The 16,648-nt window shown below is 46.1% G+C and overlaps 1 protein-coding gene across 4 annotated transcripts in view; it reads left to right on the forward strand.

The window, feature by feature from the left end:
* Positions 1-16,648, forward strand: part of LOC119436549 (E3 ubiquitin-protein ligase UBR4-like) — a 465,665-nt gene that overhangs the window by 228,255 nt on the left and 220,762 nt on the right. For all 4 annotated transcript variants that reach the window (XM_037703422.2, XM_037703424.2, XM_037703425.2 and 1 more), the window contains 3 exons: positions 4,256-4,345; positions 12,341-12,433; positions 13,189-13,476. In XM_037703422.2, coding sequence (XP_037559350.1) covers positions 4,256-4,345; positions 12,341-12,433; positions 13,189-13,476 — 471 coding nt within the window. The remainder of the gene's footprint in view (positions 1-4,255; positions 4,346-12,340; positions 12,434-13,188; positions 13,477-16,648) is intronic.

The raw sequence follows: 16,648 nt of genomic DNA on the forward strand, positions 1-16,648 counted from the left end.
ACGCAACTTCGCGTGTCATCTGCGACCTCCGATAAATTCCTCGTTGGCGTTCCGTAATTCTCCTCACACGGGCGCGTTAGCGCTGAGTCACAGGTTGGTGCCTAGGCCTGATAATATTTCTTTAATAGCCTTTATCTAGAAGTTGTAATAACATTTCATCATTTCGTATTGTCGGCGCCTCCAGGACACCAAAGGGGCAACGGGAACACCACAGCTAAAACCCGGGCTGGCCCTTGTGTTGGGGCTCGCCAAAGCCTGCGCGTCCTCCGTGAGAGCTACGCTCCCAATCTATCGTCGCAACGAGAAAAGCACCCCGCGACTTCTGCAACATACCGTACACGTGCGAGGAGAATTATGGAGCGCCAACAAGGAATCTGCCTAACTATTGTCATTGTCTGCCGTGGAAGTGGAAGAAGAAATGGCTATTATACTTCTACCTACTTCAGTACAATGCGTTGGCGGGCTAGTTGGTGCGAATCCATAATTACTTGTTTAGCGCAAAAACAACGGACACGTGAAAGACGACAGGACAAGGCGCTACTCTCAACTGACATCATTTCATTGTATCCCTCCTTTATATAGAGCAGAAACAAGAAGAACATGCGCAGTGAGCACCATGCGCGGCAACCACCACAACATCTGATTGCCAGAGTGCACTCATGACACATAATCCAAAAAACCATATTCAGCGCTGTACAAGCTTAAGGAAGGCACACTAATGCAATGCGAACCCAGTGACTGTATGAAAAAAGCTTCCGATAATTCTCGGGCGGTGGTATCACGGCTCTTTTTCAAAATCGTAGTGTCATGGAACATAGCTTTGCACCTGCATATTTTGCAATGTTGAGCTAAATGGGAACCTGTGCCTGTCGGTATAGTTCGCTCGTGTTCTCTAAGGCGCTCGTTAACACAGCGGCCTGACTGCCCTACGTACACTTTGCCACATGACAACGGAATCTTATATACTACACCGACGCTACAATCTACAATCTTCTCGTGGTTCTTTTCACAAACTGGTTTCTTACTTGTTTTTGAAATACGGCTGCACAACAATGACAATTTCTGAGGAGCAGAAAACACTACTGGGACATTGTGTCTAGTGGCGACATTCTTTAGATTGTGAGCCACTCTATGGCAATACGGCACAACTTCAGGCCTCTTCTTTTGAGTAACACAGTTGCTTTTGTGACACTTCCCTTTCAATCTCTGAAGCAATACCTCAGAGACCGAGGTCACCATCACACCTGGGTACCCCGCCGCCTTCAGCCTATTTAACTGTGCAATGAAACTCTGGTTCGCATTGCATTAGTGTGCCTTCCTTAAGCTTGTACAGCGCTGAATATGGTTTTTTGGATTATGTGTCATGAGTGCACTCTGGCGATCAGATGTTGTGGTGGTTGCCGCGCATGGTGCTCACTGCGCATGTTCTTCTTGTTTCTGCTCTATATAAAGGAGGGATACAATAAAATGATGTCAGTTGAGAGTAGCGCCTTGTCCTGTCGTCTTTCACGTGTCCGTTGTTTTTGCGCTAAACAAGTAATTATGGATTCTACCTACTTGTTTTCTAGAAATGGACAATGAATAAACGGAAGACGCGGACACCTCGGAAACGGCGGTGGTGGGTTCGCCTGGCTTTGCAAAATCGCGAGAAGTTGGGTCCACGTCAAGGCTTCGTTGCCGCATCTCCGGTCGCGCGATGTTGAATACTATCACGAGTATTGCTGACAGTATGTTTTAGTGCCACTCTTGTCGTAGAGCAGGGGCTGGTTCTTGATCGCGTCGATCAGCATTACAGCCTACACTTTTGGTGCCATGTTCAATTTTACGACCGGTTGTTTACATGCGAGTGTAGCTTCCAGTGAAGCAGAACGACTTTCCGCCGCGTTTCCGCTTCGCCATGGCAAAAAAATCGGCCCTCGATCGATTTGGCTCACAGCCTGTTTTTCTGCCTGTTTTGCCGCCTAGGCGGGTGGATTTTTGAAAGATTTTGCCGCTTCCGACAGCTTCGAGACCAAGTGTGAACGTAGCCCAAGATCCTGAGCGAGCGCGGCCTAACCGGCACCTGAAGGGAAGCGGCGGAAATGTATACCGGAGATTTCGACCGCCTGGGGTCTTGAACGTGCACCTAAATCTAAGTAAATGGGCCTCGAGCGTTTTCGCCATCATCTAAAATGCGGCTGCCACATTTGTTGATTCATTTGTTGCGCATTTCTTGCTTCAGAATGCGGCCGCCACGTTCTCGCCGAAAACTTCACAGAGTGTCAAAGCCTTGAAAAACACCGTGACAGTTTTTTTCCATATGCAGACATGATTCGCTGTAAATTACCAACCCAAACGGAAGCGCCCAGGAATGAAATGGTGATAGTAGCACCGGTTTCATGAATTATGTCAGCGCGAAGTGACGAGAACAAAGGGTGGGTAAGTGGGGGGGGGGGGTTGAACCCCCCAACCCCCCCCCCCCCCCCTGGCTACGCCCCTGCCTCCGCCCATCTGGCAAAACGTTCAGTCAACCTGTATTTGCCAGAATACCGGACATGCTAAAACTCTCTATTTTGTCTATCTTTTTGTTTCTTGTGCTTGTCATTATCTCTGTGTACCGTACAAGTGTCATATATCCTACCAGATAGCCCAATGAAATGGGTTAGCTTGCTAGTGGAATTATTTTGGTCTCACAGACCCTTTACCAAGCTGAACCTTATTCTGACTAACAATGGAGTGTACCAGAGCTTAGATTTTACCTGAACTTATTTTTATTGTATAAAAAAGAGCATTCATTACAGCCCATTTTTTAGTAACTCTTACTAGTCATGCACTGCACTAGTAGCACATTGCTGGTGATATCTCTGTTGCCACAGCAAGGATAATGTGCTTGTGGCATCTGCCATTTAAAACATTTCATATGATGCAACAACATTTAGGAAACTACGTGAAAGCATCCTGCAAGGCCAGATTATACAAGGCGTTCATTTGTAAGTTTTCCAAAGATTTAGAAATTGCCTGGGGCAGATAGCATCATGCTTGTCCTTGAGCTGGATTATTCGAAGAGGCGGACATTACTAGCACAAGAAATTGAAACACATATTCAACTATAATTAACAAAAATATCAGTAATTATCGTCCGCAGCCCGCTTCTGGCTGACCAACTCTGGGCTGTCCAGCAGGCCCGCGGTGTGCCCGAGAGGCTTGGCCTGTCAGTCCCTACATGGGAGCGGCCCGCTTCGTGACGAGTCATGATTTGCAGGACTCAATAAAGTTTATTCCATCCATTCATCACTAATTTTCTCTTTAATTACTCTACGACACATATTGCAGTTTACGAATTGTAGCCAGTCAGTTTGCAAGACTTGTCTGCTTGAAATGACTCTAGAATTACATCAGTTTAAACATATTTTTCAAAGCGTGGGATGAAATACATGGACGTTCCAGTTACTTTTGTGCTTCGATGCATAAAAGAGTGTTTCTTTTAATAAAGCAAGTGGAACAACAGTGCATTCTTACGGCAAGTTTGATGGCGCATATCTCCAAACTGGTGTCATTCTGGAAATTCATTCCAAGTGCATACGCCTTACAAACTCACCGGCTACAATTCGAAAATTGCCATATGTACCTTAAACTAATTAAGAAATTAATTGGTGAATTTTTGGTAATTAGTTGAATATGTGTTTCAGTTTCTCGTGCAAGTAATGTCCACCTGTTTGAATAATCCAGCTCAAGGACTAGAATTAGGTTAGCTGCAATAGGCAAATTTTAGGAATTCCATAAAATTTAAAAATGGTCACCCCAAATAATGATTGCTTAGGCTTTTGGCTAAAGTACCGACCCCCCCCCCCCTCCCTCGTCAGAAAATCTCCCGGATTTGAGTTCTCCGAACCTGGCAGGTATGGTTTGAGTTTATTGCTTCTTGATTCGAACTCGGTACATTTTCAAAGAACAACAAAGAAAGGAAAAGGGGGGGTTTGGGAACAAAGATTAGACCTATCGTGATAGATACAAAGTCACCTTTTTGCGCAGTAGCACTGATGGCATGTTGTTTCACATGTCTCCTTTTTTTTTTATCAAAAAGGCTCCAAATATGTCTCTCCTCATGGTAGTTTCGCACAATGCAACCTCTGTCGAAATCTGGATGACACTTGCACTTGCTACAATGCTACAATGCATGGCGAGATTGCTTCCAATCGAACCCTTCAAAGAAAATGTGTTTATATAATGACCTCTATGGCCATCCTTAAGTTAGTGTTCTGTATTCTATTTTCAGAGACTGGCATCAGCTCCTGTTCCATTTACAGTGCTCTCAATCACTGGCAACCCATGCAACGAAGACTTTTTGGCAGTATGTGGACTAAAGGTACAACAGAAATGCTCCCTTGGTCTTTTTTTCTCATTTGTTGTCACTTAATTTCATTCGCATAAGTTGCACTGTCTCCAATAAAAGGGTAAACTGCAAGCAATGCTACTTCAGACTAGCAGTACAGTCGTTCCCAGAGATATCAAACTCAGGTATATCAAATTATTGTCTATATCGCATAGTTGTAAAATCCCCTTGAAAATTCCATGCAAAGGTATACCAATGTACTAAGTGCACATCGAACTCCCCAAATATTTAATGCCAACAAATTTGAAATGGCACTGTTTTCGCAGATGCTGTCAAACAAGATATTGAATCTGAAAGCATGGAGGAAAAATAAGCAAGGTGCTCCAATTTAGCTCGCTGCACATATGATTAGCTCGTGCAAATTGCGGCCATTGGCAAGAGCAGATCGCCACTCCGCTTCAAGAATGTGAAACATCCTATAGCGTTTCACAAGAAAGCGTGGATGACACTCAACCTTTTCACTGGGTGGCACTGCACATGGGATGCCGAACTGGAAATGCTGAGCCGTGTGGTTTGTCTTCTTGTAAACACAGGCTTTCCGGGAACAGCATTTTAGGATTCCGCGAGTAGCCTAAATTAATCCTACCCCAAGTTCCACTTGGACAGATCTTTACGTTAGTTTGAATTTAACAAAACTACTGCATGCCACATCCGCACTATGCAAAAGGACCCGTGGCACGCAGCCGTGGCACGCAAGACTCGTTGCTGTGCAATTCGCGCGTGCCCACCTTGAATTCATTTCATTCATACATGCACAGTTTAATGTCAGTGGGAATGGCCTTGAATCTCTTGGAAAAGTTGAATGGCACTTTTGAAACTAACAGCGTGTATGTAGTGTCGGCAGTCACCAATGCAGGAGATGGAGAAGGTCCAGAGAAGGGCCGAGAACGAAGGGAGTGCATACTGCCCGCGAGGCATCGGAGTGCTGAGTGACATGCAAGAGACATGCAGATTTTTAGGATAGTTGAGAAGTGAGGACGACTGCTTCCAACACAAAATCTGCTCCGAAACACAGCACAACATTCCACCTGGCTCGTTGCCCAGGTATGACAATCAGCCATTTAAATGCTGCATATTGTAACACACGCAGATAGGCACATTCACGCGCAATTTGCAGTACAAGTGTGCTGATGGCAGCATACTTGTACTGTACCATACAGGCTAATTTGCATCCGCAGTGCATCTATTTCGACCTTTTCTTGAATAAAAATGCACAACATGCACTTCGACGCGCTCGAGACGCACCGTGGTCTTGTGTCTGGGCGACACGGGCTTTTAGGGTTGGCATTGCAAAGACCATTCCACAGCGCAACTAACTTGCAACGTTCATAAGCAAAAACTAAGCCAACTTTTGTGCGATTGACATTGTCTTGGAAAAGCAAAATGGTAAGTTCTGGCTGTTCACGATATCAGGAAACTGACGGAGAGCTAAGAAAAGCTACAGATAGTCATATTTTATATTTTGAATTATTAATATATCGAACTATTTCGCGATTCCCTTCCAGTTTGATATATTTGGTATTGACTGCAGCAGCCAAGGAATACTAGTAATATATGGGTCTGTGCATGTGTGTGATTATAATGCAAAGAAGTGATGTGTAATGCAGCCATAGCTATAGACTTCTATTACAATCTTATACTTAGCATTATGCACACTAGTTAGCATAGCATTGCCTATTCGCAAGGTGCCACACAGCAATGAAACGCCACAAGGATTATTAGCAGACTGTATGGGCACATTTTCCCATGTGGCTGGTTTGGGTTGTGCCAACATCTTGTGTGCTCTGTACTCTTCTTTACCTCTTTGGCATGTGCAGTGGTCATGTGCTACGTGCCCTAATGGGCCAGATGGGTTGTCCCTCGACGAGATGAGTCTCCATTCTTCCCGCAAAATCTGCAGTAAAAGAAGGAATGGGTGTTGAGACTATGGATCAGCAAGCCTGTGATGGCGCCAATGAGAGTTGTGGGGTCTCACACGTGCTCTTGAGACAAAGGAACGACAACTGCAAACAATCAAAAGGGCATTTATTGCACCTTTTACACACTAATGCCTGCTAGCCAAATTACTACCCATAGAACAAACGCATGGGCGCCTGGCAAATCGAGGAAGTCCGACTCACCGTGACCGGATAGCGAGCGAATACATTGGCCCATGCTAGACACCACCGCGTAGTCGTTCATGTGTATGATCACGCGAACGGTGGCGAGTTCAAACAATCCGTGTTCATCCATTCCGGTGTCGTGCTCCTAAGCCTTCTCAGAACGGTCCCGCGCGAAGCGTCCCTGCGTGCTGCTCGCCGACTCCATGCCGAAGAGGAAGACCCTGCTCCCTGGTGCACCCAAGTAACCCTGCCATTAGGTGGCGTTAGCAGCGCAACACCCGCGCCATCTCTCGTAACATCTACGCCGACCGCAGACTGTGCTTAGCTACGCGGGGAAGCCGGATTACAGGAGACGCGAGAGCCATGCGGGGAAAACAACATCAGGGGACGCGTGAGAGTCGCGCATCCCCACAGAGTCTGCAGTGCACATTTCACTTCCAGTCACTTCTTCCCTTGCATAGTTTATGACTTATGTGCCTTTCTGGGAGGGAGTGGCACAAACTTTTTTTACCTTTATTTATTGTCAACACACCAGTTGTTTGATTTTTATCAATCAAATTAAGCAAAGGTTCTTGCAGTATATTTATAAAACTCGTGCATACTATCAATTGTTCAACACATTCTTACGGTATACTACAACGAACCTATTGTGTAGTGATATTAAGTACCTTTGGAAAGCTTAACATTTCTTACAAACTCCCTTAAAGACCTTGAGGCATTGAAGCAAAAAATATTCTCCAAGACACTGCAGTTTTTGTAAAGGTAATATTAGTCATATTGCATGTTCATTGCAATACATTTGTCCGGAGCAGAAGTGGGCAAAAAAGCATTTGAAATATTGACTGTTCATACAGCGAAGGGTACTACGAACACAGGTGAATGATTTTTTATCACCTGCAGGATGTTTATGCTTGGTGGTGCAACAATTAAATCCTAACATATTTAGGCTTTAAGAACGAAGTGGACCTGTAAAAGCCCTAATGGAGAAACAAGGATGAAACAGATTTCAAACTTTCTGCCGATCCCAGCATAGTGCAGGATGTGGAAGTGTTAGGTAGGGTAAAGTGCAGTGACCATGGGTTAATCAGATCTAGGATTTCTCTCAATTTGAAGAGAGAAAGAATAAAATTAGTCAGGAAGAAGCAGGCCAACCTAGACGCTGTAAGTGCAAAAGCAGACCAATTCAGGCTGGTGCTCGCAAACAAATATGCAGCTTTAGAACAGAAAGATGAAGATAACACAGAGGCATTGAATGAAGCTGTAACTAGGCTGATTTCAGAAGCAACAATTGAAGTGGGAGGTAAGGCACCAAGGCAACCAGTTGATAAGCTCTCCCAAGCAACAAACGACCTAATAAAGAAATGACAAAGCATGAAAACGTCCAACTCAAGAGACGAGATAGAATTTGCTGTACTGTCAAAACTGATCAACCAAAAGAAAGTAAGGGATATTCAAGTTTATAATGAGGGAAAGATTGAGGAAGCAGTAAAATGTGGAGGCAGCATGAAATCAGCGAGAAGAAAGCTTGGCATAGGACAAGGCAAGATGTATGCACTGAAAGATAAGCCGGGTAATATCAGCAATTTCGATGACATTGTAAAAGCAGCAGAAGAATTCTATACGCACTTGTTCAGTACTCAGAGCAGCCAAGCTACTTTCATTCGAAGTAGTCATGAACAGGATAGAGAGCTCCTTCTATAACTAGTGATAAAGTTAGAAGGGTCTTGCAAGACATGACCCAGGGAAAAGCTGCTGGAAAAGATGGAATAACAGTCGATTTAATAAAAGGAGATATCATGCTTGAAAAGCTTGCGGCCCTCTATACGCAATGCTTCACGACTTCAAGTGTACCAGAGAGCTGGAAGAACACCAACGTTATGCTAATCCATAAGAAGGGAGACGTTAAAGAATTGAAGAATTATAGACCCATTAGCTTGCTTTCAGTATTGTATAAAATATTCACCAAGATAATTTCCAATAGAATCAGGGCAACACTTGAATTCAGTCAACCAAGAGAACAGCCTGGCTGAGGAGGGGATATTCTACGATTGATCACATCCATGTCATCAATCAGGTAATCGAGAAATTTGCGGAGTATAATCAACCTCTCTATATGGCTTTCATAGATAATGAAAAGGCATTTGATTCAGTAGAGATACCAGCAGTCATAGAATCAAGGAGTACAAAAGGCTTACGTAAATGTCTTAGAAAATATCTACAAAGATTCCACAGCTACCTTGCTTCTCCAGTAGAAAAGTAGAAAGTTACCTATCAAGAAAGGTATCTCCAATGCTATTCACTGCTTGCTTAGAAGTATTCAAGCCATTAGACTGGGAAAGATTAGGAGTGAGGATCAACAGAGAATAGGTCAACGGCGAATATCTCTACAGCCTTCGGTTTGTAGACATTGTCCTCTTCAACAACACTGGGGACGAATTACAACAAATGATTGAGGACCTTAATCGAGGAAGTGTAAGAGTGGGGGTTCAAGATTAATACGCAGAAGACAAAGGTAATGTTCAACAGCCTGGCTAGAGAACAAAATTCAGGATCACCAGTCAACCTCTAGAGTCTGTAAAGGAGTACATTTATCTAGGTCAATCACTCACAGCGGACCCTGATCACGAGAAGGAAATTTACAGATGAATAAAAATGGGTTTGAGTGCATACGGCAGGCATTGCCAGATCCTGACTGGGAGCTTACCACTGTCATTGAAAAGAACAGTGTACAATCATTGCATCCTACCAGGGCTAAAATATAGGGCAGAAACTTGGAGGTTAACAAAGAAGCTCGAGAACAAGTTAAGGACCGCACAAAGAACGATGGAACGAAAAATGTTAGGCCTAACGTTAACAGGCAGAGCGGTGTGGATCAGAGAGTAGACGGGGATAGCCGATATTCTAATTTACATTAAGAGAAAAAAATGGAGCTGGGCAGGCCATGTAATCCATGGACCATTAGAGTTAGAATGGGTGCCAAGAGAAGGGAAGTGCAGTCGGGGAGGGCAAAAAACTAGGTAGGAGGATGAAATTAGGAAATTTGCAGGTGTAAATTGGAATCAGGTAGCGCAAGGGGAGGGGTAATTGGAGATCACAAGGAGAGGCCTCTGTCCTGCTTCATAAAAAACGACCAACAGCGCAAGGCGCAGGACATAAGAATGAGACAGACAAAGCACGATTTCAGCCCTTTGCCGGTCTCCTTCTTATGTCCTGTGTCTTGCACTGTTTCTCGTTTTTTATACAACATGTACCAACCAGCCCAAATTCGCACTTCATTGCTTCATGTTTAAAAGTATTGCAGATAGTTCAGAGAAAAAATGCTATTACTTGTCGTACGTTTAAAATTACAGCTTATTTATTTTTTCTCTTCTGTGGGACAAAGCTTGGGTAAGGCATGAGGGGTAGGGGAAGTATTCTCTTCTCCATCCTCCCTTGAAATTTGCTTGTGGCACCATCACAGCTCATCAAATGATGTGGCAGGTTTTTAATTAATGCTTATTTGCCTTCGGTTTGGTATCTAATCCTAGTTATTTCTGTTTCGATGTGGCTCATAATGTCATTTAATGAAAGCAGCTTCGTGTATACCTAAGGCAAGATGTCGCCCATTTGTCACGAAGTGGTACAACATGCGTTCGATTCCTCCTCCTTGCCATACTCCTCCTGAGAGCCGCCTTGGTTTACCTTGCACACCACCTATAAGTTGCCGACCTTGCGAAGATTGCCTATCGCCTATAACGTTAAACCCACTTATAACGTGCGGGGATGCGCGACTCTCGCGCGTTTCCTGTAATCCGGCTTTACCGCGTGGCTAAGTGCCAGCGGCGATCGTGGTGGTTGCGGCGCATTGCGAGAGATGGCGCGAGTGTCGCGATGCTAACGCCACCGAACGGCGGGGTGACTTGGGAGAAAAAGGTCAAAGGTGCTTCCTCTTTAGCTTGGGATCGGCGACCAACACGCACGAACGCTTCGCGCGTGCGCCGGCCCGCTTCGCGCGACCGTCGTGCGAGGCTAAAAGCAGGACACTGGTATGGACGAACATGGATCATTCGAGCATGCCACCGTTCACGTGACTGTACACTTTAGCGACTAGGCGATGGTGTCATAGCATGGGGCGAACGTATTCGCTCGCTATCGGGTCACGGTGAGTCGGACTTCTTTGATTTGTCGCGCGCCAGTGTGAATGTTCTATTGGTTGTAATTCGGCTAGTGTGCATTAGTGTATGAAAGGTTCAATAAATGCCCTTTTGATAGTTTGCACTACTGCGTTGTTGTTCCTTTGTCCCAAGAGCATGTGTGAGACCCCACAAACGATACCACTTTTAACAATATATCGGTTATAACAATGAGAAGCTGCTGCACCGTCAACTTTTGTATGTATTCTAAGGTGAAATAACCAGTTACTACAAGGCCCCGTGCCGCATTATTGGTTATAACGATGAAGTCTGGCTACTGGGTGTCTGTGCCAAAAGAGAATGGAAAGCAAAATTCCTGAAAAAAAAGATGGCCCGCTGCATGCTTCCGTGCGCTGTTTTCCAGCCTCGCGCGTCTCTCTCCCATCGTCCTTCCGCCCCTCCGAAGACGAATGGGCTGCGCCCATATCTTTATGCCGCACCACCCTCCGAAACACGAATGGACCGTGCCAAATGCGCTGATAGCGCTCGCTGTGATTGCTTGCTGGCTGCTCGTATGGCTCGTACTGCACAGTTCTGCCTACAGATTAATGCGGGTGTCGCACGGCGTACTTCTGATCGTGATCAAGCCCGATCCGGATCAAATTTCTTGGTCATGATTGACCCCTTTGCGCAAGCAGCGCGAGGGAGCCAGTCGTAGTAGAAAATTTTGATCCGGATTGGGCTTAATCCATGCCATGTCTCGTTTACTACGCTGCGTCGTCTTCTTACCTCTCCACCTATTCTTTCAAAATTGCGCCATGTGACACCGGTATAAGTCGTTCCGGACCACGTGATTTCTCAGCCGCTTTTGACTCGCCGCAGGAACGGAAGATGGCAGTTCCACACGCGGATCATCGGCAATGCACAGCGTTGCTAGTGAATATAAAGCGCATTGCTATAGATTTGAAGACGATGTACTTCTAACCGATGCGTCGATCGTCGCGAACATATTTGCATCGGATAGCGATGGTGGCAGCGATGACGCGGTAAGGTGGGCTGCCTCAACGTTGTCCTCGCAGGAGGCCCTGCAGATGATTCAGTCCCTCCGGGGTTTCGTTTTTGCGAGGGACCTTCGCGAGAAAAGGATGTCGGGAAACTTCGCGTAAAGTAAGCAAAGCTGACGGACATGCGTTTTCTCGTGCAAGCCAGATGCTTGTGGCGATCTTGCCCCAGCTTTTCCTCTGGATTTCTCAAGCTCGGACTGCCGCGGCAACCTTCTCGCATTTTTAAAATGCCCCTATTGAGGCCACCAAAACGATGCCAAGGCGAACACCCCACGTCACTTGCCGCCCGTGACCCCGCTTTGAAGTTGTTATAGCAGTGCCATTATTGAATGCCGACAGCCGCGGCAAACAGTTAAACAAGTCAACAAAATCAGCAGCCGGATGGAGGAAGGTGACGGGGAGGGGCACTGGTCTCCCCTGCATTATAGTTTTCTCAGAACAGCTATACAAACCCCCTACTTTTATTTCTTTTTTCATGCAACCCAGTTAGAACAATGGAATTTTCGTGGCACTTGAATATTGTTATTAGTGGGTTAGACTGTAATGCCATGCTAAAAGATTCTATCAGGACGGCATGTGCTGCCTATAGGGGCCACATGCTACATCAGTGCAAGCGTAGTACTCGCAAGACTCAAACAGCGTGCTCATATTTATGAGGTGTTCCTTTGTTGCCTTTTCTTTTTTGTTTAGGACTGCCATGTGCTGACCTTCAGTAGCAGTGGATCGGTATCTGAGCATCTTGTTCTTCATCCTCAACTTGAGACAGGCAACTACATCATAAAGGTAACACAATTTACAATAGGTTTTCGGACACTGCAATGTAGTTAAGTATTCTGGAACAGCAGAGCAAGAACTTGGCAGGGTCGCGGGATCGAATCCCTGCCACGGTGGCTGCATTTCGATGAGGGCAAAATGCGATAACACCACTGTGATTATACACTTTTGTAGAGCACGTGCCTACAGGCCCTTGTGTTCAAGGGTCCTGCTGAGGCATTAGTGCTTCTGACACCCATACATTTTAGTATATCACCCCCTCTTTGCGTATCTCTTATGTCCATCGCACGTCTCGCACCTCAGGTGTCATTATTATAGTTTTAATACATATATATTTTATGCACTTAGTAGCAATTGATTTTAGGCCTCTATTCAACCATGTTACATCTACCCTTCGAAAGTCACAGTTCATGCACCACTGACAACCCATTACCGCAGCCTTGGCGCGCTTTGGCCACACCTTGCCCTTGTGCCAATCACATCCAGTAATCATTGTCGCACTTTTAAAAAATTCTTGTTGTAGGACACTTCCTGGTCAGTGCTCTGCAACTTCTAGAGTATAAGGAAAATTTACGACGAGGCCTGGTGAGGGGCCCTTTATAGAAAACTTGCGTTTGTGTTGGCCATGATGAGGGAAAGGGTAAGGGACTGTACTATATCTCTTAGCCACTTGTATGTAAGCATGCTTATTTGGTGCATTTGGTTACTGCATGCGTTGAATGCAGTGTTGAAGACTTAGTTGCTCTTTTCTCTTATGCTTGTAGGCCATGTGGCTGCCGGGCTCCCAAACAGAGCTTGCCTTGGTGACCGCAGATTTTGTCAAGGTGTACGACTTGTCAGTAGATGCCCTGAGTGCTCAGTTCTTTTTCCTTTTGCCAACGGGGCGACTACGGGACTGTTGTTTTGTCTGTCCCGAGGAAGGGCCTCGGCATCTGCTGCTCATGTCATCAGCTGGCTACGTCTACTGCCAGCCTCTGATTGAGGAGAGCTCGGCACGTCATGGACCCTTCTACGTCACAAGTGTTCTCGACATCCAGCATCCTGACATCAAGGTGAATATGTGATGACCATATGTGATAGTTTGCAACATTGTGCATGGCACCATGAAAGCAAAGTAAGGCTTGTGAAATAGTCTTGCTCTGTGGGGTTTAAGTCATAAGGTGAAGCATTAGGCACCCATTACAATTCGAGTTGTGCTGCATGTAAAGTTCCATGAGACCGTATGCAAAATTTCACTAGCATGATTCTACACACATCTGAATAGGCACCAGCCTGACTGCCCACATCTTGTTTCTACTTAAAGCGTGTGGCTTGTTGTTCCAAATAAGATGAGGGGAGAAGGTTGCTTGCAGAATTCTGTATAATTCATATTCCATGCATGTAACAATGCCAGACAAAATGTTTATTATTTGACGCTAAGCTGTCAACTGTCTTCAAGTACTAGTTGAAATGGTGGAGAAAAGAGTATAGCTTCGTAGGTGTCCAAAGCTTCGGCAGAGCCATTTGTTTGGTTGCACTGGTGGCCCCATGCTTTGTTGAGTTTTCAGTGATGCCTGATACTAATTTCCTGGAGCATCAACAGCCTTTTATTCCTTCAACTGCCTCATAGAAAATTCTGAATAGGTTACCTAAGTATCGGCTCTTGTTACAGCGATAAAGTGTGAGTGCGACCCATGACTGACTCTTCTTCATCTCTACACATCATCATCACTTGTACAAATTCCTTATCTTCATTTATCATCATCAGCCGCCCATCATGTTATTCGTCGTAGCTCGAGCTCGGCTGGAATAAACGGTTCCTTATATTATATACAGTTCAGACCACTTATAACACAACTACTTATTGTGCAGGACTGGATATAGCACGGTCTTTTCTGACTCCCTCCCATAATTTCCATGTGTACACATATTGCCTATAGTGAGCTGTGCAAGGCGAAAAACCGATTATAATGTGGCTTCCAGAAAAACCCGCAGACTAGTGTGGCAGCAAGCACGCTTCCCAACGAGGTGTACTGGCCAAGGGGAGACGAGAATTGTGACGAGAGCAATGCTTAAGCAATGCAGAGGTGGAGAAGCATAGCAAACAAACAAGGAACGAAAAAAACTCACCATGGCAGTGTGCTGTATGTCATGGTATGTGCTTCACAAATTGCGGGGTTAGCCAAGGTGATGGAAAAGCCTCTGCTCTGGCCAATTGTCAGTGGTGTGTGTTCCGCACAGAATGCATGCACATTGCCGCTTGTGTGGAAAAGTAAGTGCTGTCGCCGACCAATATTTTTGTCGCCGACCAATATTTTGCTGACGGGGTCGCAAAAATGTCCAAATAAGCTGGCAGGCCGAAAAAAAGATGTATTGAGACAGTAAAAAGCACCCCAGAAAGATTTACTGAAGTAATACGTATTCGAAATTTTATGATAGTCGAGGCCTTGGGTGCATTCCGCATTTGCCCGTCATTATTTGCATGGTTGCAAAGTGCAGGTATTGTGCGACCTTGACACCGCAACACTGTCGTTCAGGCTGTGTTCGGGAATTTCAGATCAGAGCTTTGTCTACTTGCGAGTGTTCACCAATTCCTATCACTACACGTACATACAAGCTTGGTAAGCATTCACTGTAGTTACCGGCCGATCACCTGCAAACCCAAACTACACTTCATGCACACTACCATGAATTCAACCGTGCGCGTGATCGCTCATGCCCGATCTTCATGTACAGTAAAAGCTCAATGATACGAATCTCACGGGGTCACGAAAAATATTCGTATTAGCTGAAATTCGTATCATCGAAACACAATTAAAAATACTGTCGAATCTCGATAATTCGAACTTGAAGGGGCCCGAAATTTTTTTCGAATTAAAAGGACGTATTTTTGAAGTATTCGTGCACTATAGCACGATGCACGAATGGTGCGAGTCGTGAAATATCGCGGCGCGCAAGCGCATAGCAAGCGCGGGCCACGAAAATGCCCACGCCGGCTAATGGTCGCTTCCCGATAACGACAGAAAACGAAGCTTCAGGGAGCGAGCGGGCGGGTGGCGCCGGCACACGGGTGCGCGCGGAGACCGTCGAAGGTGAGGGAGGAGGGCGGCAGGGAAGCGGATTTGGCCGCGTCAACTCCGCCGCTTCGGTGGCTCCCCTCGCCCTCCCTCTCAACTCCCTCGTAGCTCTCTCACCTTCGACTCCGTGCGCGCCCGCCGCCGTGCTGGCGCCAGCTTATTTTAGCCGCCCCCTGAAGTTTCGTTTTCTGCCGTTATCGGGAGGCGAGCGTTTGCGGGCGTGGCAGTTTCGTTGGCCCGACTGTGCCTCCGCCGCTGCTTGCCTCTGCGCTGCTGCCGCAGCGTGCAAGGTCAACATGTGACTAGAAAATAGAGGAGAAGGGTTCACTGCCATTTTATCCGCGTGGCTGAACGTCGGCACTAGTGTGTGCTAGAATACGGTTGTCTAGAACACTCTAGTCGGCACATACACACTTGTTCCGGCGCGATGCAGAAACGGCGACCTTGCAATTTGAGAGAGGGGGAAATTTCCGCCGCTGGTTTTTTTTTTCCCGTTCCTTCGCGCGCGGCATTGAGGGGTCTCTCCTGAGCTTTTGCTCTATGGCGGTGTCGGAGCAATGCCGGTCGGAGGCGCCGCCGCATTATTTGGCGCGCTGCTAAGAGCATTGTCGGTGCACAATATGTTCGAAATAAGTGTGTTCGAATTAACGAGATTCGACTGTAGCTAAATTAAAGAGTCAGAGGTGAACTCACTCAGGCACATGTACGTAAAAAGCATTTATTTCTTGAAGCGCCACCGCTTCAAACTCTTCGCGCCCAGTCGCAGAGTCCGCGCTGTCCGGCGCCGCGCCTCCGCACCAAGAGAGAAGGAGAGAAAGCGCGTGACTGCGCGCTGTTCTCTTTCGCGGCCGTCGGTGGGGCGGCGTTTATTCGTATCAACCGACGCAGGCTGAAAATCGATTCGTAACAACCGTTCTCTAGCACGTTGCAAAGTAATGGGGCTCGGCCGGGACCACAGAAAAATTCGTATCATCCGGAAATTCGTATTAGCCGTGATCGTATCATCGAGCTTTTACTGTAATCGTCTGTGGGTACGACCATATCTAGGGTGAGCTTCCCGCAATGACATGCCGCCAGACACCCTCACCAACTAAGCACAATCAGCGCCCTTATCAGGAATCTGCAACCATAGTTGCGGTTTGGTGCTAAGTTGACGAAACTCCTCGCA

This window comes from Dermacentor silvarum, chromosome 1 (genome assembly GCF_013339745.2).
Source record: "Dermacentor silvarum isolate Dsil-2018 chromosome 1, BIME_Dsil_1.4, whole genome shotgun sequence".
NCBI classification, from domain to species: domain Eukaryota; kingdom Metazoa; phylum Arthropoda; class Arachnida; order Ixodida; family Ixodidae; genus Dermacentor; species Dermacentor silvarum.